At 43.4% G+C, this 24,074-nt stretch overlaps 1 protein-coding gene across 15 annotated transcripts in view; it reads right to left on the bottom strand.

The window, feature by feature from the left end:
- LOC110521487 (ral guanine nucleotide dissociation stimulator-like 1) overlaps window positions 1–23,787 on the bottom strand; it is a 34,804-nt gene extending 11,017 nt beyond the window's left edge. For 2 of the 15 annotated variants that reach the window (XM_090231448.1, XM_090231451.1), the window contains exons 1-11: window positions 19,712–19,853; window positions 19,049–19,115; window positions 14,045–14,176; window positions 8,060–8,268; window positions 7,651–7,725; window positions 7,280–7,473; window positions 5,859–5,992; window positions 5,428–5,747; window positions 3,314–3,398; window positions 3,115–3,204; window positions 2,892–2,978 (exon numbers count right to left, since the gene is read on the bottom strand). In XM_090231448.1, the coding sequence (XP_090087574.1) occupies window positions 2,892–2,978; window positions 3,115–3,204; window positions 3,314–3,398; window positions 5,428–5,747; window positions 5,859–5,992; window positions 7,280–7,473; window positions 7,651–7,725; window positions 8,060–8,268; window positions 14,045–14,170 (1,320 nt within the window). In that variant the 5' untranslated portion in view covers window positions 14,171–14,176; window positions 19,049–19,115; window positions 19,712–19,853. Of the gene's footprint in view, window positions 1–2,891; window positions 2,979–3,114; window positions 3,205–3,313; window positions 3,399–5,427; window positions 5,748–5,858; window positions 5,993–6,767; window positions 7,474–7,650; window positions 7,726–8,059; window positions 8,269–14,044; window positions 14,177–19,048; window positions 19,116–19,711; window positions 19,995–23,673 lie in introns of those variants that run through there. The other 13 variants (XM_090231459.1, XM_090231460.1, XM_090231454.1 and 10 more) reach the window with 11 other exon arrangements.
- Between the last annotated feature and the right edge of the window lie 287 nt (window positions 23,788–24,074).

Genomic DNA, 24,074 nt, shown 5'->3' with positions numbered 1-24,074 from the left:
TTTAACATAGGGATGGTGCCAGGTTTCCTCCAGACATGGCGCTTGGTATTCAGGCCAAAGAGTTCAATCTTGGTTTCATCAGACCAGAGAATCTTGTTTCTCATGGTCTGAGAGTCCTTTAGGTGCCATTTGGAAAACTCCAAGCAGTCTGTCATGTGCCTTTTACTGAGGAGTGGCATCCGTCTGGCCACTCTTCCATAAAAGGCCTGATTATTGGAGTGCTGCAGAGATGTTTGTCCCTCTGGAAGGTTCTCCCTTCTCCACAGAGTAACTTTGGATCTCTGTCAGAGTGACCATCGGGTTCAAAGCCCTTCTCCCCCGATTGGTCAGTTTGGCCGGATGGCTTGCTCTAGGAAGAGTCTTGGTGGTTCCAAACTTCTTCCATTTAAGAATGATGGAGGCTAATGTGTTCTTGGGGACCTGCAGACATGTTTTGGTACCCTTCCCCAGATCTGTGCATCGACACAATCCTGTCTCGGAGAGACAATTATTTCGACCTCATGGCTTAGTTGTTGCTCTGATAACTTTTTGCTCAGACAGCCTTTCCAAATCATGTCCAATCAATTGAATTTACCACAGATGGACTACAATGAAGTTGTAAACATCTCAAGGATGATCAATGGATGCGTTTTTTAGTTTGAATACATTTGTTAACATTTCTAAAAACCTGTTTTCGCTATGTGTGTAGATTATTTATTTTTTAATTTGACCCCTTTTTCTCCCCAATTTCGTGGTATCCAATTGTTTTTAGTAGCTACTATCTTGTCTCATCGCTACAACTCCCGTACGGGTTCGGGAGAGACGAAGGTTGAAAGTCATGCGTCCTACCGATACACAACACTACCGGCTACTGACACCAATGTGTCGGAGGAAACACCGTGCACCTGGCAACCTTGGTTAGCGTGCACAGCGCCTGGCCCGCCACAGGAGTCGCTAGTGCTAGTGAGACAAGGACATCCCTACCGGCTAAGCCCTCCCGCTAGGCCAATTGTGCGTCGCCCCACGGACCTCCCGGTCACGGCCGGTTACGACAGAGCCTGGGCGCGAACCCAGAGTCTCTGATGGCTGCAGTACAGAGCCCTGTACAGGCCCACTGGGAGGCCCACTGTGTGTAGATTAATGAGGTGAAAAAATGTAATCTATTTTAGAATAAGAAGGCTGTAACATAACAAAATGTGGAAAAAGTCAGACAAGACTCTTATTTCCAAAGCCCTTATCACAGTAACAGAATAAAATAGAACAGAATATTTTTACAAATGAAAAAAAGTTGCCAGTGCGAAGTGATCTGAAACATTTCTTCTCAAAGAGGGATCATTTGAAACAGGGCTTAGTTTGGGGCAAAATCTGTCTAATTTTCTTCTATATAGGGGAAGCAGGTAGCCTAGTGGTTAGAGAGGGAGTGGCAGGTAGCCTAGTGGTTAGAGAGGGAGTGGCAGGTAGCCTATTGGTTTGAGAGGGGGTGGCAGGTAGCCTAGTGGTTAGAGAGGGAGTGGCAGGTAGCCTATCGGTTAGAGAGGGGGTGGCAGGTAGCCTAGTGGTTAGAGAGGGAGTGGCAGGTAGCCTAGTGGTTTGAGAGGGGGTGGCAGGTAGCCTAGTGGTTAGAGAGGGAATGGCAGGTAGCCTAGTGGTTAGAGAGGGAGTGGCAGGTAGGCTATTGGTTTGAGAGGGGGAGGCAGGTAGCCTAGTGGTTAGAGAGGGAGTGGCAGGTAGGCTATTGGTTTGAGAGGGGGTGGCAGGTAGCCTAGTGGTTAGAGAGGGAGTGGCAGGTAGCCTAGTGGTTAGAGAGGGAGTGGCAGGTAGCCTATTGGTTTGAGAGGGGGTGGCAGGTAGCCTAGTGGTTAGAGAGGGAATGGCAGGTAGCCTAGTGGTTAGAGAGGGGGTGGCAGGTAGCCTAGGGGTTAGAGCTTTGGGCCAGTTACCGAAAGGTTTCTAGATCGAATCCCCGAGCTGACAAGGTATAAAAATAGGTTGTTCTGCCCCTGAAAAAGGCAGTATACCCACTGTTACTAGGCCGTCATTGTAAATAAGAATTTGTTCTTAACCGACTTGCCTAGTTAAAAAGGTCAAATAAAAATAGGCCGATAGACATATCATTTAGTTTATTCTGACTGTTCTTTGGAATTTTCTAAACGGATGAACAATTCCAAATTGAACTCTGCATGGTGATGAATTACAGCCACAACATCCACTTCGTGAGTCGGCCTAGTTTTAATGATTCTGATGAAAATACGCTCTGTCTTTATCAAACAAATGTTTTTTCCTATTTTCAGTGTGGAACCTATCTATGTTTAGGGAGGTTATAGCGTAGGCTAACCAATTCTAAAATGGCACTAGCAGTTCTCAAAGTAGAGGAAAACAGACGTGACACAATTATTCCAAAACAGCAGCTCATTGTTGTCCATTTTGAATTTGTGATAAAACTGTCATCATTTGGCAAGGAATGTAGCTTGTGTATCCCATCTTTTAGAGCCCACCCACCCCCCCACCGTCATTATAGGCATTTATTTCTGTAGGCCTAACAGGAGATTTTGTGGAAACTCAGCATGTGTGTGTATAGGGAGCGGTCTGAATGCAATTGAGGGAGTGAGACACTGAGGGGAATGGGAATTTAGGGAGAATAACTGTGTGATGCTTGCCTTGGTTTCTTTTTTTGTTGTGCCCCACAAATGCACATGTACACATGGACACAAAGCAAATTAAGACAAAATAGCATTTGTTTTTCTGGGACAGGCCAAAGCACATTCCACCAAATAGTTTTACAATATTTGAAGAAGAAAAAAGAAATCTCTAGTTAAAGATTGGGTTTTGACATCCATTTGAGTGCCAATCCCCACAACACACAGGAGAATTCTACAACCAAACAGAGGGAGTAGGATGATAGTAAGGCTCACCTCTACTAGGTCTGACCGGGCTGTATCTAACATGGTCAGGTCTGTCAGGAAGGTGCCCAGGTAAGGTATTGTCCCCTGCATGGCACCCTGGGAGGAGAGACAGAGGAATGGTTCAAAATCATACCGATACATCAGCAGGCACAGCCAAGCTTATCTCACTTTGACTCCCCTCCTGAAACGGAAACAAACTGGGCCTCAAACTGCCAGTGGCGCCATCTCTCACCATTTCCTTCTGCAGCTGGAGTCGTTTGTGAGTGCGTTTCTGGTGCTCCTTAGCACAGCCTTCCAGATTGGCAAATTTAGAGGTGCCCTCCTGTAGGGGAAAAAGTAGATTGATTGTAGTAGTGATTCGACATTCACACAATCACTACGCCAAAAACCAAACCATCTCATATGATGGTATTAACAGAGCAGAGTCTCACCCTCATCAGGAGCTCTCGGCTAGTCAGGTAGTTGTTGTGATCTGAGAAGATGTCTGATAGCTCTTCAAACGTAGACATGCTGTCTCTGGGAGAATTACATAGAGAAAGGTTAGAACTAATTGGGAATACATAGGAATTCTATCACATGAGTTGTGACTAGGGCTGTGGCATGAAATTTTGGTCCGCTGGTTATTGTCATGCAAAAGAGCTCCGGTCTCCAGGCCTCCATGCATACAAGCCGCTAATGCACACCTTTGAAACATCTATGTTTAAAAAAGTAGAATAAATAAATGTTATATACACCATCACAATAAATCAATTTATTTTACGCAGGTCTAAAGAAAGTTGATTTTTTTTCAGAGGAACAGAATATGGAGTTGACCTACTGTATGTAATCTGGCTATGCACCATGATATAGGCTGTAGGCTTGTTCATTTAGCAGATACGATATGCTTATAAGTCCCGTGACATTATTTTATAGGCTATCATATGATTTTGTAGTAAGAAGAAGAATATTGAACGTAGCTGAATAAGAACAGAAAGGATATTTTTCCCACTCCGGCGTGAATGCGCGTATGAAGTGACTATGTTGATGAAGTGATGGATTTGAAACAGGTCGCATAAGCTAGATTTAGAGATATTTGGCAACTTTAGTTGTTAATGATACAATCCTCAGAATGTCTTAAAAATCTAAACTTACATGGGCTGCATGAGGTAGGCTATTGATGAAAATAAAAAAAAAGCTTGCGCTCTGTTCGTCTCAGGCAGGACATGCGGTTTTCAAATCAAATGTTTAATTTGTCACATGCGCCAAATACAACAACACCTTACCGTGAAATTTTTACTCACAAGCCCTTAACCAACAATGCAGTTCAAGAAATAGAGTTAAAGAAAATATTGATTAAACAAAGTAAAAAAAATAAATTTAAAAAAGGAACAAGAAAATTACATAACAAAAACGAAGCTATATACAGGGGGTACCGATTCAATGTGCGGGGGGGATACAGGTTAGTCAAGGTCATTTATAAAGTGACTATGCATAGATAATAAACAGCAATCACTCTTATCAAGTGATCATATTTTCTCTATTCTAACTTTAATCTTGTCTTTCCTAATATGCTAAATTAGTTTTGATTTAGAATGGCCTATTATCAAATGGGCAGGAACAGGGACAGGAACAGGGACAGGAACAGGGACAGGAACAGGGACAGGAACAGGGACAGGGACAAAAAGACATCCATATGCCCTGAAATAATGAATGGAGGCCGTTTTCCCGCTGGTTTGATTTTCAGGCTCCTCCGGTTATTCCACTCCAGGCATCAACCACTGTTTGAGGAGCATGCAGACTCTTGCTGCGCGACAGGTGATAATTCTGCCCAAACTCTCCAACCCTGTTCCTGCATTTACCCAGTGCTTCATTGGGGAAACCTAGTGAAATCTGTTTAGAAACAGCAATAGTAAAATGTTTTCACAACGAAACACATTTCATTAAACTGTTGACAGTCCCTATCTCTTCGCACTGGAGAAAGGAAGGAAGGAGAGGAGATGGAAACTCCCAATGGTGAGATATTCTGTAGCTAAAGGTAATGTGTCAGCCTATTCATTATGAATGTATAAAATATGCACAATTACTAGGCAATGAATCAACAGCATCGCCTATGCCTATATGTCAGCAGCACACCACCCTGAATCCCACTGCCTCTGAAGCTAAGCAGGGTTGGTTCTGATCAGTCACTTTTTCCTCTGGTCTAAAAAAATTATATATAATATCCCAGGGCAGTGAATGGGGACATTACCCTGTGTAGGGTGTGGGTTTCCAGGTGGGATGTTAAATGGGTGGCCTGACTCGGTGGTCACTAAAGATTCCATGACACTTATTGTAAAAGTAGGGGTGTTAACCCCAGTGTCCTGGCTAAATTCCATGGTCACCTAATCATCCCCAGCTTTGAATTGATTCATTAATCCCCTGTAACAATTCTTTGCTGTAAATTAGATTACTGTGACTCAACGGTCACATGGAATTTTAATGCAGTCATGACTCATGACTGCCAGTAATAAAGTTACTGCAACATAATGACTAATCATTATGCACCCAGGTTGTGAAAGAGACTCACTTGGGCACCCAGGACCAGGCCCTCTTCAGTCTGTAGAGTGGGTTGGACTGCAGTGCAGACACAATGGCACGCAGCGAGGAGAAGTTCTTAAGCACGCGACACTCCTGAGCGATGTCTATCCAGCGCTTGATGACCCGTGCCCTGAGAAGCGGGCGGATCTGTTGTCGGTGCAGTATGGTGCTGACCACACACGCTGCCACAGCGTTGAACTGGGTGATGGTGGCACGGATGGTGGGAGCACTGTGCTTGTTCTGTTTCTTATCCCTCTGGGACCAGATGGAGCCCAGGCAGTGGTGAGGAATCACCTTATTGAACAACAACTGGAAACAGACAAACAATGAGACGATTAGTATTAAAACACATAACTTATATTTATCCTGCATTGTTCAAATCCAACCTGGCAACCCATACTCCCACAGCCTTTCTCTTACCGCATCCATATAGGTCAGCTGGTCGGCCACCAAGTCTGCATCAAATGACAGGAATCCTTCCTGGACCTCAATCTCTACTCCCTCATCCTCAGCCAAGCAGAAGGAGCTGTTGCCGTGGAAACCACCAGAAAAACCTATCAGGAGTAGGAGTAATGAACAGATTAATGAATGAAGGCCAAACAGAGATAAAGGTATTTAGAGAGAGAAAGGAAGGAAAGGAAGAGATGCACAAAGATAAAAAGACTAAAGAATTGAGAGAGGATAGCAGAGGTGGGACCAAGTCATTATTTACATGTCACAAGTAAGTCAAGTCTTAGCACTCAAGTCCCAAGTCAAGACAGACAGGGCCGAGTCAAGTCTCAAGTCAAGACCAACAAGTATCAAGTCAAGTCACAAGTCCTAAACAAGTCATAATGTGCTCTTCACCAAATGTAATACCATTTCATATTTTTAACAAGAGTAGTAGTTAGTATATTACATTTATGCCAATCATGAATGCTTTAAAAAATATATTATTTATTACTTTCCAAATAAACTTTATATTTCCATTGAAATAAAAGGGTAGCCATAAGAAAGACCCCCCTCCCCCCAATAGGGATCGACTATCGCTATGGGGCGCATTCGGGCGACGTAGGCGTGTACACAATCACCCAACCTTAACACACAAACTGTGTGTGTGGTTACAGTAGGCTAACATATGTCAATGGCTTTAGGAACAGCAGTAACATCAGGCAGGATTTAGGCTACCAACTGCCTAGCCAGTTGTAGCTCAATCTTGGGTGCAATGATCACGTTCCCGCACTGACTGACTGTGTGGATGCTCATTGATTTAATGTTACGTTAGCCAACATGCAAACACTGGCAAAGTTATGAATGATATAGCTGTCGGCTATATTAGCCACAACTTACCGTTCTTTGCACAGCTTCAAATGTAGAACAAAGTTGGAAGTTGTTTTGCCTCCGTCTGCCCTTTTCTTTCCGCATGTTTGGCAAGTTGCAATCCGTTTTGTTGTTGATACAGCATAGTCTTTATATCCGAAAATAATAACTTTGGTATCATATTTCCAAGGGCTCCGTCTGAATTCATCCGCCAACGTTCCTCTGCACTGCCACATGCAACCTTTTCTCAGCTGGCACAATTTGATTGGCTGATGTCCGATTCAAACTGTAATCCGTTAAATTAAGAGTTGATGCGCTGCACACTATTTTTTATATTTGGGCTTGGGGAGGGTATCAAGTCAGATCGAGTCAAAAGGCTCAAGTCCAAGTTAAGTCATGAGTCATTGGTGTTAAAGTCAAAGTCGAGTTGCAAGTCATCATATTTGTGACTCGAGTCTGACTCAAGTCCAAGTCATGTGACTCGAGTCCACACCTCTGGAGGATAGAGTTCTAATTAACTAGATATCTTACTGTTCACCCACCCTCTGAGTCTACATCCAGACTGGCCTCAGCCTTCAGCTGCTCCAGTAGACTCTGGGCTTTACGCATGGGCTCCGATCCAGGCAGGGCCCTCTGTAGGTAGGCCATCACCCTGTGGAGGCAGGGGTAGGATGGAGGCTCTTGGAAGTCCTCTGGACACTGGTCCAGCCAGACTCGCAGGATGGAGACCAGGGCACTGAGGGGGATGATGGGGGCAGAGTGTCAGGGAGGGTTGCTGGGAGCAAGCTGCTGCTGCTGACAGAGAGCATGGCAGACAGGGGAGCTACAAAGTAACAATAACTGTGCTTGAATCCATATGGAAAGACAGACAAGACTAAGTAAAAAGCAAGCAGGAGGCGTTGAGAAATCTTACGTTCGAACGGCTCCTTTGGTTTCAGAGGTTCTACATTGCTCAGTCTGTTCTTCACTATCCTCTGGAATTCCATACCTGAGAGAAAGACAAAACAAAAAAGAATTCAGCACCACCATCTACCATCAGTCTAAAAGCAGTGAGACCAGTAACAGTCTCTTCAGCCTCTTCATATAGAGCAGTAGTGTTCTTCAACCATGGTTCTGGAGAGCCACAGTATACACACTTTGTCTCAGCTCAACACTTACACATACGTGACTTCATCAAAATCATGTTGATTATTGAACCAGGTGTTATAGCACTATGACTGGGACAAAAGCCTGCACACACTAGGTCCCACCAGGACCAGCTGTTGTCAGCTCCTGCTATACACTCTAGCCACCATGGGCCCCCAGCCCAGAACCAGACGTACTTGTCTAGCAGCAACTGCAGCACGGTGTGCGTGCTGGCGAAGGCTCGGTATGTGGACAGGAAGATGTTGGTGTAGGTGAGGTCATTGTCCTCAAATGCAGTCAGCAGGGTCTCCACCAGACGCTCCAGCGTTCCCGCCCGGATACTCCGGATCTTACAGGTTTCCAACTGGCTTACAGTGTGGCCGGGAGGCAGCCGGTCCCCCTCCGCCTGCGATGCGACAAGATGGAAAGAACCAGGGATATTAGAACGATGAGAATGGGGGAGAGGGAGATGGAGGGACAGATGGAGAGGCGTTGAGACAAAGGGCACTCTATATTGAATTCCAAAGAAGATGTGTCCGAGTATGGTGTCTGTTGGGAAGAATGAGGGGAGTGAAGAGAGTAAGAGAGAGAAAAAGGGAGAACTTGGTGCTGCTTGCATGCTACAACAGGAAACTCACCAATCTGTGCCCCTCCTCCACCCCGTCCACTGGCTCAAAGAGGGAAGCAAAGAGGACAGCATTTAGTCAAACTCACTAGCTCTTTACTCTGTCAGCACTGCTCTCTGGCAAACATCTAGCCACTGGAAATGTACTGACTGCCGAGTAGCAAAAATATACATGCACATTCACACTATTTGCATAACATTTCTTCTGATGGTACCCTATGGGCAATGCCACAACAAACAAAGCACCAGTGTGGCTCACCGTTTACGTTATCTTGCTTTCCCACTAAATAAATGAGGGGATTACAATCAACAACCACAGAAAGACAACATCTTGCTTTCACTGGCTTACTCATATGACTCATTTCAGAAAACTAGGTGTATGTCTTGTCACTACTTCACAGGAGAGGCACTTGAAAGTCAATATTAATATTTTTAATCAAAATTGCTTTTCTGGGAAAAATGCTCTCTGGAACATGTGAGCTTTAATAACACACTTGTATGCCATCTGTAAATACAAATACAATGATTAAATGATGAGCCTAGTTGGTTTAGCCTTGAAAAAAGACAGGAATCTTCCCACTAGCCATGACTGGCTGAGATAATGGATGGGCTGGACATGCCGAGAGGAGTTCAGATTGGTCTGCCATGTAGCATGCTTCGGTCTTTAACGTGAGCTGCTCAGTATGTGTAGGTAATCCTTTATTTTTTTCCTCCCTAATTTCGTGGTATCCAATTGGGAGTTATAGTCTTGTCTCATCGCTGCAACTCTCGCACAGACTCGGGAGAGGCGAAGGCCCGAGAGCCGTGCGTCCTCCAAAACACACCCTAACCAAACCGCGCTGCTTCTTGACACAATGCCCGCTTAACCCAGAAGCCAGCCCCACCAATGTGTTGGAGGAAACCCCCGAGTTTTGAAATCAGTGGAATGCCCGGTGGAAGCAGAGTATAATAGCTAGCTAGCTACAGTGGGGAGAACAAGTATTTGATACACTGCCAATTTTGCAGGTTTTCCTACTCACAAAGCATGTAGAGGTCTGTAATTGTTATCATAGGTACACTTCAACTGTGAGAGATGGAAGCTAAAACAAAATCCAGAAAATGACATTGTATGATTTTTAAGTATTTAATTTGCATTTTATTGCATGACATAAGTATTTGATCACCTACCAACCAGTAAGAATTCCAGCTCTCACAGACATGTTAGTTTTTCTTTAAGAAGCCCTCCTGTTCTCCACTCATTACCTGTATTAACTGCACCTGTTTGAACTCGTTACCTGTATAAAAAGACACCTGTCCACACACTCAATCAAACAGACTCCAACCTCTCCACAATGGCCAAGACCAGAGGGCTGTGTAAGGACATCAGGGATAAAATTGTAGACCTGCACAAGGCTGAGATGGGCTACAGGACAATAGGCAAGCAGCTTGGTGAGAAGGCAACAACTGTTGGCGCAATTATTAGAAAATAATGCAAGATCTCACCTCGTGGGGCATCAATGATCATGAGGAAGGTGAGGGATCAGCCCAGAACTACACGGCAGGACCTGGTCAATGACCTGAAGAGAGCTGGGACCACAGTCTCAAAGACAACCATTAGTAACACACTACGCCGTCATGGATTAAAATCCTGCAGCGCACGCAAGGTCCCCCTGCTCAAGCCAGCGCATATCCAGGCCCGTCTGAAGTTTGTCAATGGGAGAAGGTCATGTGGTCTGATGAGACAAAAATAGAGCCTTTTGGTCTAAACTCCACTCGCCGTGTTTGGGGGAAGAAGAAGGATGAGTACAACCCCAAGAACACCATCCCAACCGTGAAGCATGGAGGTGGAAACATCATTCTTTGGGGATGCTTTTCTGCAAAGGGGACAAGCCGACTGCACCGTATTGAGGGGAGGATGGATGGGGCCACGTATCGCGAGATCTTGGCCAACAACCTCCTTCCCTCAGTAAGAGCATTGAAGATGGGTCGTGGCTGGGTCCTCCAGCATGACAACGACCCGAAACACACAGCCAGGGTAACTAAGGAGTGACTCTGTAAGAAGCATCTCAAGGCCCTGGAGTGGCCTAGCCAGTCTCCAGACTTGAACCCAATAGAAAATCTTTGGAGGGAGCTGAAAGTCCGTATTGCCCAGCGACAGCCCTGAAACCTGAAGGATCTGGAGAAGGTCTGTATGGGGGAGTGGGCCAAAATCCCTGCTGCTGTGTGTGCAAACCTGGTCAAGAACTACAGGAAACTTATGATCTCTGTAATTGCAAACAAAGGTTTCTGTACCAAATATTAAGTTCTGCTTTTCTGATGTATCAAATGTTTTAGATTCCGTCTCTCACAGTTGAAGTCTACCTATGATAAAAATTACAGACATGCTTTGTAAAATAGGCAGTGTATCAAATACTTGTTCTCCCCACTGTACATGTCTAAACAAAATACTCTACTATGCAAGTAACCATTGCACTGTACCATTTACACCTTATGTATCCTGTGCATGTGACAAACTTTGATTTTATTTGATATGGTGTGTGTTTACCAGAGACAGTATTGTGAAGAACAACATGACCTGCACTGAAGACAAATTAGGATATAACGTTAGGCCAACGAGACAGTGTTCAAGTTCTAAAATTCTCTGGCAGAATGCCCTGCTTTGATTTTGTCACACTCACAACCGTAAGCTATTTTCTTTAATTAGTTCACCATTAAATTGTAAATAATGATCTTGATGTGAGTTTATATTCCTGTAAAAATTAATAAACATTTGCTAAAGTTAAGTCGTTGTCAGCTATGATATGGTCATTATTGAGCTGGCTAGACAGCTAACTTAACTTTAGCTAGCTAACAAGCTAGAAACAAACCAAAACATTGTTTAGAAAGTTGCTTTTAGTTGCCTGGTTTTCTAGATTGACACACACTAAATGAATTTATAAACAAAATACTCCAGTTATGTTATTTTGGACCCCAGGCTCCAGATGTCATGCAGCCTATCGTTTTTGTGTTTATAACAAGTTTGATGTTGGACGACAATAGAATGTTCATGATGTCACTGCGACAACTGTCCACAGACATGTGGATAAACGGAGTATAAACCAGCCTTAATCTTGAAATCTTTTGTTTGTTTAGTACACTACCATACTTGACTTTGTTAAACACATGGCCTCACATGTGAATCCTTAAAGAGATGGGTGGGGCTAAGGCTTAAGAGGGTGTGAACGATGGTGAATGGGTGTAGACAAAAAAAAGAGCTCTCCAGAAGGTGTACCAAAACATTCAATAGCCATTTTCTCAGAAGTGGGGTTACAAGTTTATCAACTTTCAAAGCAGAATTACTTTCCCATTGTTCCTCATCTGTAGTGTATGATATACACTTTTCTAGATCTGAGTCTATACTTTTATCCAATGTAAAAAAAAATGTTTTTTAAATGTTGCTACATAAGACTGAATCGAGCTGGTAGGTCACATGTACAGAACACCCACTTACTCCCACTCACGGCCTGGATAATGCTCCAGTACTCAGATATGTACTGTCATGTGTTAATGTAGCATAGTTGTACTCCTCTATATTCCTTGCTTTTACAGGATGCAACATGCAGGGAAAGAAGAATTATGATGGCAGTTGGAACCGGCAAATCAGGAAATCCCATTTAGCTAAACAGTTGAGTAGGCTACTCATGAAACAGTTGTTTTTAGTATGGCCTGCGCAGGATGAGACACCCTGTGATTGCAAATTGGTATTACTGTATATCTTACAATGAAGCTGACAAGCTCTATCCACAAAACTATTGTCATACACTTTGCACAATGAATTAGCCTACAGACTTACAGTTGAAGTCAGAAGTTTACATATACTTAGGTTGGAGTCATTAAAACTAGTTTTTCAACCACTCCACAAATTTCTTGTTAACAAACTATAGTTTTGGCAAGTCGGTTAGGACATCTACTTTGTGCATGACACAAGTAATTTTTCCAACAATTGTTTACAGACAGATTATTTCACTGTATCACAATTCCAGTGGGTCAGAAGTTTACATGCATTAAGTTGACTGTGCCTTTAAACAGCTTGAAAAATTATAGAAAATTATGTCATGGCTTTAGAAGCTTCTGATAGGCTAATTGACATAATTTTAGTCAATTGGAGGTGTACCTGTGGATGTATTTCAAGGCCTACCTTCAAACTCAGTGCCTCTTTGCCTGACATCATGGGAAAATCAAAAGAAATCAGCCAAGACCTCAGAAAAACATTGTAGACCTCCACAAGTCTGGTTCATCCTTGGGAGCAATTTCCAAAACGCCTGAAGGTACCACGTTAATCTGTACAAACAATAGTACGCAAGTATAAACACCATGTAACCACGCAGCCGTCATACAGCTCAGGAAGGAGACACGTTCTGTCTCCTAGAGATGAACGTACTTTGGTGCGAAAAGTGCAAATCAATCCCAGAACAACAGCAAAGGACCTTGTGAAGATGCTGGAAGAAAACAGGCACAAAAGCATCTATATCCACAGTAAAACGAGTCCTATATCAACATAACCTGAACGGCTGCTCAGCAAGGAAGAAACCACTGCTTCAAAACCACCATAAAAAAGCCAGACTACAGTTTGCAACTGCAAATTGGGACAAAGATCGTACTTTTTGGAGAAATGTCCTCTGGTCTGATGAAACAAAAATACAACTGTTTAGCCATAATGACCATCATTATGTTTGGAGGATAAAGGGGGAGGCTTGCAAGCCGAAGAACACCAACCCAACAGTGAAGCACGGGGATGGCAGCATCGTGTTGTGTGGGTGCTTTGCTGCAGGAGGGACTGGTCCACTTCACAAAATACATATCATCATGAGGAAAGAAAATTATATGGATATATTGAAGCAACATCTCAAGACATCAGTCAGGAAGTTAAAGCTTGGTCTAAAATGGTTCTTCCAGATGGACAATGACCCCAAGCATACTTCCAAAGTTGTGGCAAAATGGCTTAAGAACAACAAAGTCAAGGAATTGGAGTGGCCATCACAAAGCCCTGACCTCAATCATATAGAACATTTGTGGGCAAAACTGAAAAAGCACGTGCGAGCAAGGAGGCCTACAAACCTGACCCAATTACACCAGCTCTGTCAGGAGAAATGGGCCAAAATTCACCCAACATATGGGAAGATGGTGGAAGGCTACCTGAAACGTTTGACCCAAGTTAAACAATTTAAAGGCAATGCTACCAAATACTAATTGAGTGTATGTAAACTTCTGACCTACTGGGAATGTGATGAAAGAAATAAAAGCTGAAATAAATCTTTTTACTATTATTCTGACATTTCACATTCTTAAAATAAAGTGGTGATCCTAACTGTCAGGAATTGTGAAAAACTGAGTTTAAATGTATTTGGCTAAGGTGTATGTAAACTTCCGACTTCAACTGTATATAACTCTGCAAATTAATACAATCTGTCCAAGATTAAATCTATCTATGGACATAATGCATTCAGCAGGGTTATTGTTTGAGCCTGACAAGGTCTCTCACAAGTTCGATTGCTTTCAACCAGTGTGTTGTAGTGAAAGAGCAGAGTGGTCCACTCACCCCCAGCCATCTTGCTCCCTTGTTGGCGGCCTGCTGGATCTGGCACCTCTTCAGTGTCACATTGTATATGGCCCCCTCCTCCACTTCCTCCCCCCGGTCCTGCACCGAGCTCTGTGGGAGAGCCATAATGAACTGTTAACACAAAGACAAACCATCCTCTAGATTAGAACACAGGACCACAAATCAAAGTTTATTGGTCACGTACACAAATGCTATTGCAGGTGCTGCAAAATGCTTGTGTTTATAGCTACAATAGAGCAGTAATACCTAGAAAAACAATACACACATAATCCAAAAAGAAGAAAAAAAATTAAGCTATATAAGTATAAGTACCAGTCAAAAGTTTGGACACACCTACTCATTCAAGGGTTTTTCTTATTTAAAAAAAAACAACTTTTCTACATTGTAGAATAATAGTGAAGACAAAAAGATGAAATAACACATATGGAATTACGTAGTAAGCAAAAAAGTGTTAAACAAAATCAAAATATATTTTATATTTGAGATTCTTCAAAGAAGCCACTCTTTGCCTTGATGACAGCTTTGCACACTCTTGGCATTCTCTCAACCAGCATCATGAGCTAGACACCTGGAATGCATTTCAATTAAGGTTTGCCATGTTAAAAGTTAATTTGTGGAATTTCTTTCCTTGTTATTGCGTTTGAGCCAATCAGTTGTGTTGTGACAAGGTAGAGTTGGTATACAGAAGATAGGACTATAAGTCCATATTATGACAAGAACAGCTCAAATAAGCAAAGAGAAACGACAGTCCATCATTACTTTAAGACATGAAGGTCAGTCAATCCGGAAAATGTAATGAACTTTGAAAGATCTTGAAGTGCAGTCGCAAAATCCATCAAGCGCTATGAAGCTGGCTCTCATGAGGACTGCCACAAGAAAGGAAGACCCAGAGTTAGCGCTGCTGCAGAGGATAAGTTCATTAGCCTTAAATGCACCTCAGATTGCAGCCCAAATAAATGCTTCACAGAGTTCCAGTAACAAACACATGTCAACATCAACTTTTCAGAGGTAACTGTGAAATCAGGCCTTTATGTTCAAATTGCTGTAAAGCAACCACTACTAAAGGACACCAATAATAAGAAGAGACTTGTTTGGTCCAAGAAACTCAAGCAATGGACATTAAATTGGTGGAAATCTGTCCTTTGGTCTGATGAGTCCAAATGTGCGGAGGGAGTTAACCACTGGATTGGTCAAAACTTAAAAATTTGTATTTTTCCATATATAGACATCTTATGTGTTGAAATCAACTATATGCACTTAGCTTGTCTGATGCTTTAAGCGCACTGTTTGATGAAATAATTAGGACACACAAATGACTAGAGGAAATCCAAACGCAATTGATTTGATTGTGCTCAGACTTGCTGCATTGTGTTAAAAAAAATTGGACAGCAAGTGACGAGCACCTGTTGTCTCGCTCCCCTCCATGCTGCAGCAACCACTACAGAACTTCAGTGTTTATCACGATGTCCATGTTGCTGAAGCTGCAACATAACTACAGTCATTTCTGACTGAAAAGTTCTGTTACCAAAATCCCTCATTTGTTTAGGGAAAACATTCCCTTCCCCTTGCTCTCTTTGTGACACATCTATGCATCACATGCACGTGACCAATAAGGCCTGACCTTTAGCTTATCATAATCACAGAAATAAAAATGGTGATAAAGTCCAAACACATGTGACAGAAAAATGGATGCAGAGGACATCACAAATCAACTTGAAACGGGGGAATGTTTACTGGTTGCTCATCAAGTTCGAAATCAAGAAAAAGATGGTAAAGAGCAAATGCTGTGAAACCGGTGCTGTTTGATTACAATATCATTTTTATGATCGTTTGGAACAATGTAAACACTAATTCATGAGAAGTGTACCAGAGTCTGTTGTAATGTTTTTTTGTTGTAAAGCCTTCATGACAGCAAACATTAAAAACAGCAGCATTCATTCGTGAATGCAATTTCCGAAATGGAACGGTTTATTTATTGTTTACGCTAATTATTCAAGGGTCGCTTAATTTTATTTTAAAACAGAAATGCTTGATTGCATTTCAAATCATGAATGACTCAGATGGTATGTGATGACATGAATGAATGTAAGTGAAAGTATTGAAATATAGACATAAATGAGTTACTGTATTAAGACTACACAGGATGCTCTCTTTGGCCTACAGCTTGATGGTGGTTATACAAGGCTGCCAGACTAAGCCTACTAATGATAATGAAATTACTTAGAATAATAATAATAAGAGATCAAGAAAAATTAGAGTTATTATTATAAATATAATTTAACAATTTGGAAGCTGTAAACACGAAATAAATAATAATACCAGACCGGCTGTTCTAACAACAACAAAGTGTAAAGCCTTTATTACATCAAAGCAAAGATGAATAACTGCCGAATTTGTGAAATTGCTTATCCGACATGTGGTTGTGTGAGGCTTGGTGCTCACGGAATCAGTGGGTTATTAAACAAACACTCAAACAGGCAGCAGAACAAGATCTGTCTTATTTCTCTAGATATATTGATAGTTTATAAAGCCAGGCACATTTAACGGTTAGGCTATTGATTAAAGACCTAATGGAGTTGGGGTTTCCTCTCTCCTCACTTTTCTTAGACAATTAAGACGAGGTCTGTTCCCATCTCCTCATTCTGCTGCTGCCTCCGCGGCATTGTTCTCAACCCCAATATGCTGTTTAACATTGCTATTATGCACATAGCAACATGGTCTAGGAAAAAGCACCAATTCAACAGTGCAGTGATGTTTCAGAAACGCAGACAGCGACCGCTATCCGACTAGGGAGAAAGTGCATTTGTTCTAAAATAAGATCATTTTGATTAGTGTTGCACCATCATTTAAGTAATATAACCATATACAATTTCAGTAGCACCTCTTAGTGGTGATGGACTGTGCCTTGGACACCTGCTAGTCAAACATCTCATTCCAAAATCATGGGCATTAATGTGGAGTTGGTCCCCCTTTGCTGCTACCACAGCCTCCACTCTTCTGGGAGGGCTTTCCACTTGCTTCCATTCAGCCACAAGAGCATTAGTAAGGTCGGGTATTGATGTTGGGCGATCAGGCCTGGCTCGCAGTCGGCGTTCCAATTCATCCCAAAGGTGTTCAATAGGGTGTGTTGATAGTGGAAGGTGACTAGGCATCAGGATATATGATAAACTGAGTAGCAGCAATGTAAATGGTGATTGTATGTGAGTGTGTTTGCATAGTCAGTACAAATGTGTGCATGTTGTGTGTGTGTTGGAGTGTGAGTGTGCATAGAGACAGTACAAAAATAAAAGGGTCAACTCAGTCTGTGCAGCCATTCCTTAAGCTATTTAGCAGTATTATGGCTTGAGGATAGAAGCTGTTCAGGAGCCTGTTGGTGTCAGACTTGATACACCGGTGGTACTTGCCGTGCGGAAGTAGAGAGAACAGTCTATGGCTTGGCTGGCTAGAATCTATAATGATTTTCATGGCCATCCTACCACACTGCCTGATATAGAGGTCCTGGATGGCAGGGAGCTCAGCCCCAGTGATGTACTGGGCTGTCCGCACCACCCTCTGTAGCGCCATGCGATCGATGGCGGTGCTGTTGCCATACCAAGCAGTGATGCAGCCAGTCAAGTTGCTCTCAATGGTGCGGCTGTAAAACCTTTAACTTCCTGAGGGAGAAGAGGAGCTGTAGCGCAGTTCTCACGACTGTGCACGTGAGTGGACCATTTTAAGTCCTTAGTGATTTGGACAACGAGGAAGTTAAAGCTCTCAACCTGTACTCCTCACTGTGCAGTCTCTACTCTCTGGCTCTGATTCCGTATTGGCGACACATCAGTTATGCAGAGCACACAGGCACAGAACAGCAGTTTACCCTCTCAAATTCTAAAATATGCCCAGTCAGGGACGAAGGCAGGGAACAGAGCCACATCCAGTGTGATGGCGACCAGGGCTCATTTTAAACCCATAAAGAGGAGCTGTTTAGATGACAGCGCACTCCAGCCAAGTCCACACTCTCACTTTCCACCAGCATCACAACAGCAGGACAAAGTCCACTCTCTCCCCAAACAGAGTGGTGGCAGCTAGAGTTAAAGGTCAGGCTCAATGGCCAGCTCTGAAGGCCAATGGCACTTAGCCCGGGGCGGTTGTGGGTGGCTGTTTGGGTTCTATCAAAAACAAAGCACACAGGGCCAGGCAGGGAACCCACCCCAAACAATCAGCCAGACACTGATAAACAGTGTGTGATGGCAATGGGCTCTGGTGGAAAGAGAAATAGAGAGAGCAAGAAGGCCACAGAGGAGTAATTGAGTGCAGGAGATAAAAATGACCCAGTGTAACGGATGTGAAACGGCTAGCTTAGTTAGCGTGGGCGCTAAATAGCGTTTCAATCAGTGACGTCACTTGCTCTGAGACCTTGAAGTAGTAGTTCCCCTTGCTCTGCAAGGGCCGCGGCTTTTGTGGAGCGATGGGTAACGATGCTTCGAGGGTGACTGTTGATGTGTGCAGAAGGTCCCTGGTTCGCGCCCGGGTATGGGCGAGGGGACGGTCTAAAATTATACTGTTACACCAGCATGTATGCATTTCCCATTAATTTCCCATACAGTGCTGCCTCTCTGTGAGTTAAATACTTAACTCTGAGTTATGTAGTCTAGTCCACTCCAAAACAATATCAGGAGGTCCTTCTGCTCACTGGCCCAGCCTGCTGAGTCCACAGTATGTGCACAGAGACTGTTTTTTTGTGCCAGGCAGAAATGTTTTTCAGACAGAGGTTTAAAAGTCTACCTGCTTTGTAGACCAAGTTGGGGCACATGGTGTACCAAAGGCCCTGGGCTGAGTTGTAAAAAGAGAGATTAAACAAGTTATGTACAGTGTACATTTCAGCCTCTAAAAAGGACCCATCTAAAAGGCCTATAATACAATTGCAAATCTGAGAAAGATACAGCTGTGAATAAGAATGAGTTTAGATACTACAAAGTAAATGACCCCAAGATATAAACTCACATTTCAGACTTGCTGGACAGGCTCCAGTTTGGAAGGATGTTGCAATCCAGTGGAGGTGAGATGCAGACTACAGAAGAGACTATTAAACTCGGGCAAATATAGGAGCAGTATGTATTCAACCCTCTACTGACAACATCACATAACACACACTGGTTTAATTAACTATATGTGAAAAGAATACGCTCAAGGTAACAACAACGGTGTCAAGTCTTTGGGCTTATCTGGTGTTGGCTTTGTGCTCAGATTGCTCCAGACGCAACTAGGACCGGTAGAGAGATCGCCTCAGGGACGACTAGGACCGGTAGAGAGATCACCTCAGGCCTCATTTCACTCTCGGCTCAGAGACAAGTGTTTTGTCTTCAGCGAAAAACGAACTGTCATATTAGGCCAGAGTAACATTTCCAGAGCGCGTCTTTACGCAAAACGTTTACGCGCAAGAGATTAATGAAGACTATTTAAAGTACACCACGATGGCGTCGAGGGTGAGAAAAAAATTACAACTAAATGTTCAAATGTATCCCTCTCGCTGTCCCCTCCTCCTTTCCTTTATCCACTACTTCCCCAAGCCTAATACCCTCTCCCTTCCCAGCCTCTCTAAAAGCCGACTCTCAAACCGCAAAATCAACAAAAGTCTGCAGCACGGAAAACGGAGTAACTTTTTACCATTGTATCTTTCCAGGCGAATCTCATTGTCAGCGCTTCTCTCATCAAATGATGCTAACAGTCCATCCAGGCAAGAAATGTTTCCAGTTCCCAGCAACATACGGCGCGGTCCTGCTCTGTAAAATATGCTCTCCTCCACTACACACACAATCAGTCACAGCTCTGTTTGTGTTGCCCCCCCGCTTTCGAATCCTCCACCTCCTCCTCCTCCTCCTCCTCCTCCTCCTGTCTTTCACACGTCCTCTTCCTTCGTCCCGCTGTTGATTAGCTGAGCTCCGCCTACTGCACTCGCAGTCCTCCCCATAACCCCTCCTCATTCCCCTTTCCCCTTAAAATGTTTCATTTTAGATACAATCTGACAAAATACAGAAAAATCATAAAATAATAATTGACCGACTACTGAGATTTTCATGGAAATTGCGCATGAATGCTTGTGATTAAATGCCCAACGAAGTAAAAACAAATGTGATTGTCTGTGTTTTATATATATTTACACACTGAGGTTGGAATAATACTGTGAAATTGTTCAAATTATGAAAAAGCCCTTTTAGTGTAAGAACTGTTTGAAACGATCAACCTCAAATTTCAGCCTGTTTTTATGGAATGGAGTTTTGGCCTGCCTGGTGACATCCCCAGGAGGTTAATTAGTTGTTATTTAACCTTTCCTTAACTAGGCAAATAAGAAAGGGAGTTCAAAACCAATAACAGCTAGCTTTCAGTTTTTTCCCTACCCCAGACAGTCCTAGCAAAATTCTTGCTTTAGAAATGTATCTTCGCTAAGAATCTATTTTTGTTTCTTTGACCATTTTCATTGAAAACAATCACAATAAGGTTATTAATTGTTACCCAGAAATGATTTGATATTGAGATGAAAATGTCTGCATTGGACCTTTAAGCCAGATAGTCCTAGTTAGACTAGAGAGAGAAAATGCAAGGAAGACTGGCGATGCAGTCACTACTGTGTATTGTTTGTGAATAGTGTATGGGTGGGAGAATAGTGAACAACTGTTACACTGTGTATGTGTTTGCACACGTAGTCAACCACTTGTGTGAGTCAGTGGAGAGATTGAAAGTAGGTGGTCAAATATTTGGATAGTTTTATGAAGCTATTAGGATGATCGATAGTAGTATGTCTCTCGTAATAACTTCAGCCACACAAGGCACTGAGTGAGCCATGTACTGTACTAATAGGACTAGGCTGCTAGAGGACAATGGGAGCCCTGTGAGGGGTTTCTCTCTGTGGGAGAGTAGGCTGGTCATGCCGTGGCCCATGTCTTCTGACTCTCATACACTGGCCCATGCAACACACGTCACAAAGCATCACACACAACGTCACACAAAGTGTCAGTCGGTGCCAGCCATGACGTTACTGGTCCCCAAACAGCCTAGTTCAGGGTGGCTGCAGGTGGGGCCAGGGCCCAAAGGCTGCCTATCTGGAGGGTCAGGGGTCCAGGGAAGCCCTGTGTACCCTGTCTGGAGGCCAGTTCCCAGGCTGGCCTGACCCACCATCCTCATCAGTCTCCATGGGTTTAGGAAGCATCGACAGGCAGTGGGAAAGGTTGTGATCCCTGGCTCTCCCCTGGGGACAGTTGTGACCCCTGGCTCTCCCCTGGAGACAGTTGTGACCCCTGGCTCTCCCCTGGGGACAGTTGTGACCCCTGGCTCTCCCCTGGGGACAGTTGTGTTGCTCTCAGAGGGGAATGATGTGATCCTTCTGCTCACAACACTCCTTCTGTCAAAGTGACAGACACGGCTCAGATCAACTGGACCAACAAGGACACATCTTCCATTTCACAAGGAGTTCAAATCAAATGTTATTTGTCACATACACATGGTTAGCAGATGTTAATGCGAGTGTAGCGAAATGCTTGTGCGTCTAGTTCCGACAGTGGAGTAATATCTAACAAATAATCCAACAACAATTACCTAATACAGACAAATATGGATGAGCGATGACCGAGCGGCATAGGCAAGATGCAATAGATGGTATAAAATACAGTATGATATGAGTAATATAAGATATGTAAGCATTATTAAAGTGACTAGTGATCCATTTAGTAAAGTGGCCAATGATTGTAAGCCTGTATGTAGGCAGCAGCCTCTCTGTGTTAGTGATGGCTGTTTAACAGTCTGATGGCCTTGAGGTAGAAGCTGTTTTTCAGTCTCTCTGTCCCAGCTTTGATGCACCTGTACTGACCTCGCCTTCTGGATGGTAACAGGGTGAACAGGCAGTGGCTCGGGTGGTTGTTGTCGTTGATGATCTTTTTGGCCTTCCTGTGCTGTAGGTGTCGTGGATGGCAGGTAGTTTGCCCCCGGTGACAGACACGGCTCAGATTAACTGGACTGATGAGGACACATCTTCCATTTCACAAGGAGTTGGTTTGGGATGCAGAGAAAGAGGGCTAAGATCTATGGTGCAATGGATGCAGTTTGCTGCTGGGAAATTCCACGATAACGGATTGACACTGAGACTCCATTTTTTTCACTTTAAAATGTATGTCAAGAGAATGTTAACAGAAAAACACAAACCGTCATTCTGTTACCGAACTTTACATCTGTACTGTTCTTCAAGTAAATGTGTTTTTGTACAATTGTCTGTGGAAATTGTTAAAACTATTCCTTGTGCACAGAGTTTTATGGTTTGTTTAAATTTGAAATCAGTGGTTTTAGTTTGACATACATTTTAAAGTAAAAAATCAGTCTCAGTGTCACAGTGGAGTTTCCCAGCTGCACTGTTCAGATTAAATAAGAGACAGTACAAACAGTGTCAGCTGCATTGGGATGATAAATAATTTTGATTGACAGTACTAAGATCCTACTGCTGCGCCAACAGACATTATAGTCCAGAGCAAATCTGGGAAAAGGAGGTTTGTTTGTCTGAGGGGCCGGAGGAGGGGTGCTGTTCTTCCTGAGATCTGATACGTTAAACACACAGCACAGACTGGGGGACTGGACAGAGGGGTCACCTCTCCCCCTGGCTTGACCCCTGGACACCCGGCCTCCAGCGTTCCCTCTTGAGGACCCACATCACTCTCCCCCACCCTCCCCTCTGTCTCTCTGCCACAGAACCAGGACAGGGATCAGCAGCGTGGAGTGGAGCGGGACAAAAACAGGAGAAGCGCAGTGCTGTTATTGCTCCACTGTGGGGGAAAAGGCACATTCCAGGAAATCTCCCACTTCCTGTCTGCAGCCTCTGGACTCCACAGTGCCTGCTGTTCTCGTACCTGACTGGCTGATCTGTCTCTGCTAGAGACATACAACTCAGGGAGGAAAGGACAGGACTGGACAAGAGATGAAAGGAGAGGAACGGAAAGGAGAGGATAGGAAATGAAAGGAGAAGAAAGGAACGGATAGGAAAGGAAATCAGAGGGAGAGGAAAAATCAAACTCTACATCAAGGGGACAGGACTGCAGCAGCACACTCACAGAGAAAATTGAACTTACTATCTATAGACATCGCAGAGCAAAGAGTGTTTTACAGATCAGACATCCCCAAACTTATTTTTTTTTTTTAGGATACACGTGGAATATTTAAAACGATTCCTTTTTTAATATTTATTTGAAAATAAACATTGAACATCTAATAGTCAAATCATCGTGTAAAAGCAGATGAACTGGTTTTACTCTTTTTGCAATTTTTCTGGTGTTTTGTGGTGAAAAACTGAGCAGGTCGAGCGTGTTACCCATAGATAGACAGACTAGAAATGTTGCACACAACAAGCTTCCATTCCCACTGTCACAAGGAGATGAATTTCCAAGATGTGTATATATATATATATCACTGCCAAAGTTTTGGCTTGGTGGCCAAAAAAAGGATCTTCCATTGATCAATATCTAAAGAGTAATTTAAGAAGCTGAATTAGGAAGCACTTTGGCCACCCTGTAGACTAGATGTCACAGCCATGCATTTTTGGAATATTGTCAGGCATTACATGCATTTGAGCAAAGATTTAGTTTTATTACCGTATGGGGCCAGACCGTGTGGGATGGTTTGAAGCTGCTCTGTTCAAGTGAAGAGGATCAAGAGGTCACTGTTAGAGAAAGTCTACTGTACTGTTGGAGAATATGCCGTTTAGTGGGTGTTATCAGAGCTCTCTCGCTCTGTCTCTATGTGTGTATGCGTCATAGAGAGTTCACAGCACGGTCAGGAGCTCATAGAGAAGCCCTCTAAGAAGAGAAGAAGCCCAAAACAATGAATCATCAGAAGATTTCTCAGTGCAACTTAGGAAGAATAATTATATTTTGGACTGGATGGAAAGAATAGCACTGAGTGCCTTCCTTAAGCTTGACATGAGCAAACAAAGAAGATTCATCCTCACTATTAAAGCATTAGCACCAGTTAGAGCCAGAGAGCCACCGGGCTG

The sequence above is a fragment of the Oncorhynchus mykiss genome, chromosome 4 (genome assembly GCF_057628025.1).
Source record: "Oncorhynchus mykiss isolate SJ-2025 chromosome 4, ASM5762802v1, whole genome shotgun sequence".
NCBI lineage: Eukaryota > Metazoa > Chordata > Actinopteri > Salmoniformes > Salmonidae > Oncorhynchus > Oncorhynchus mykiss.
This window is presented reverse-complemented; position numbering and strand designations above follow the sequence as displayed.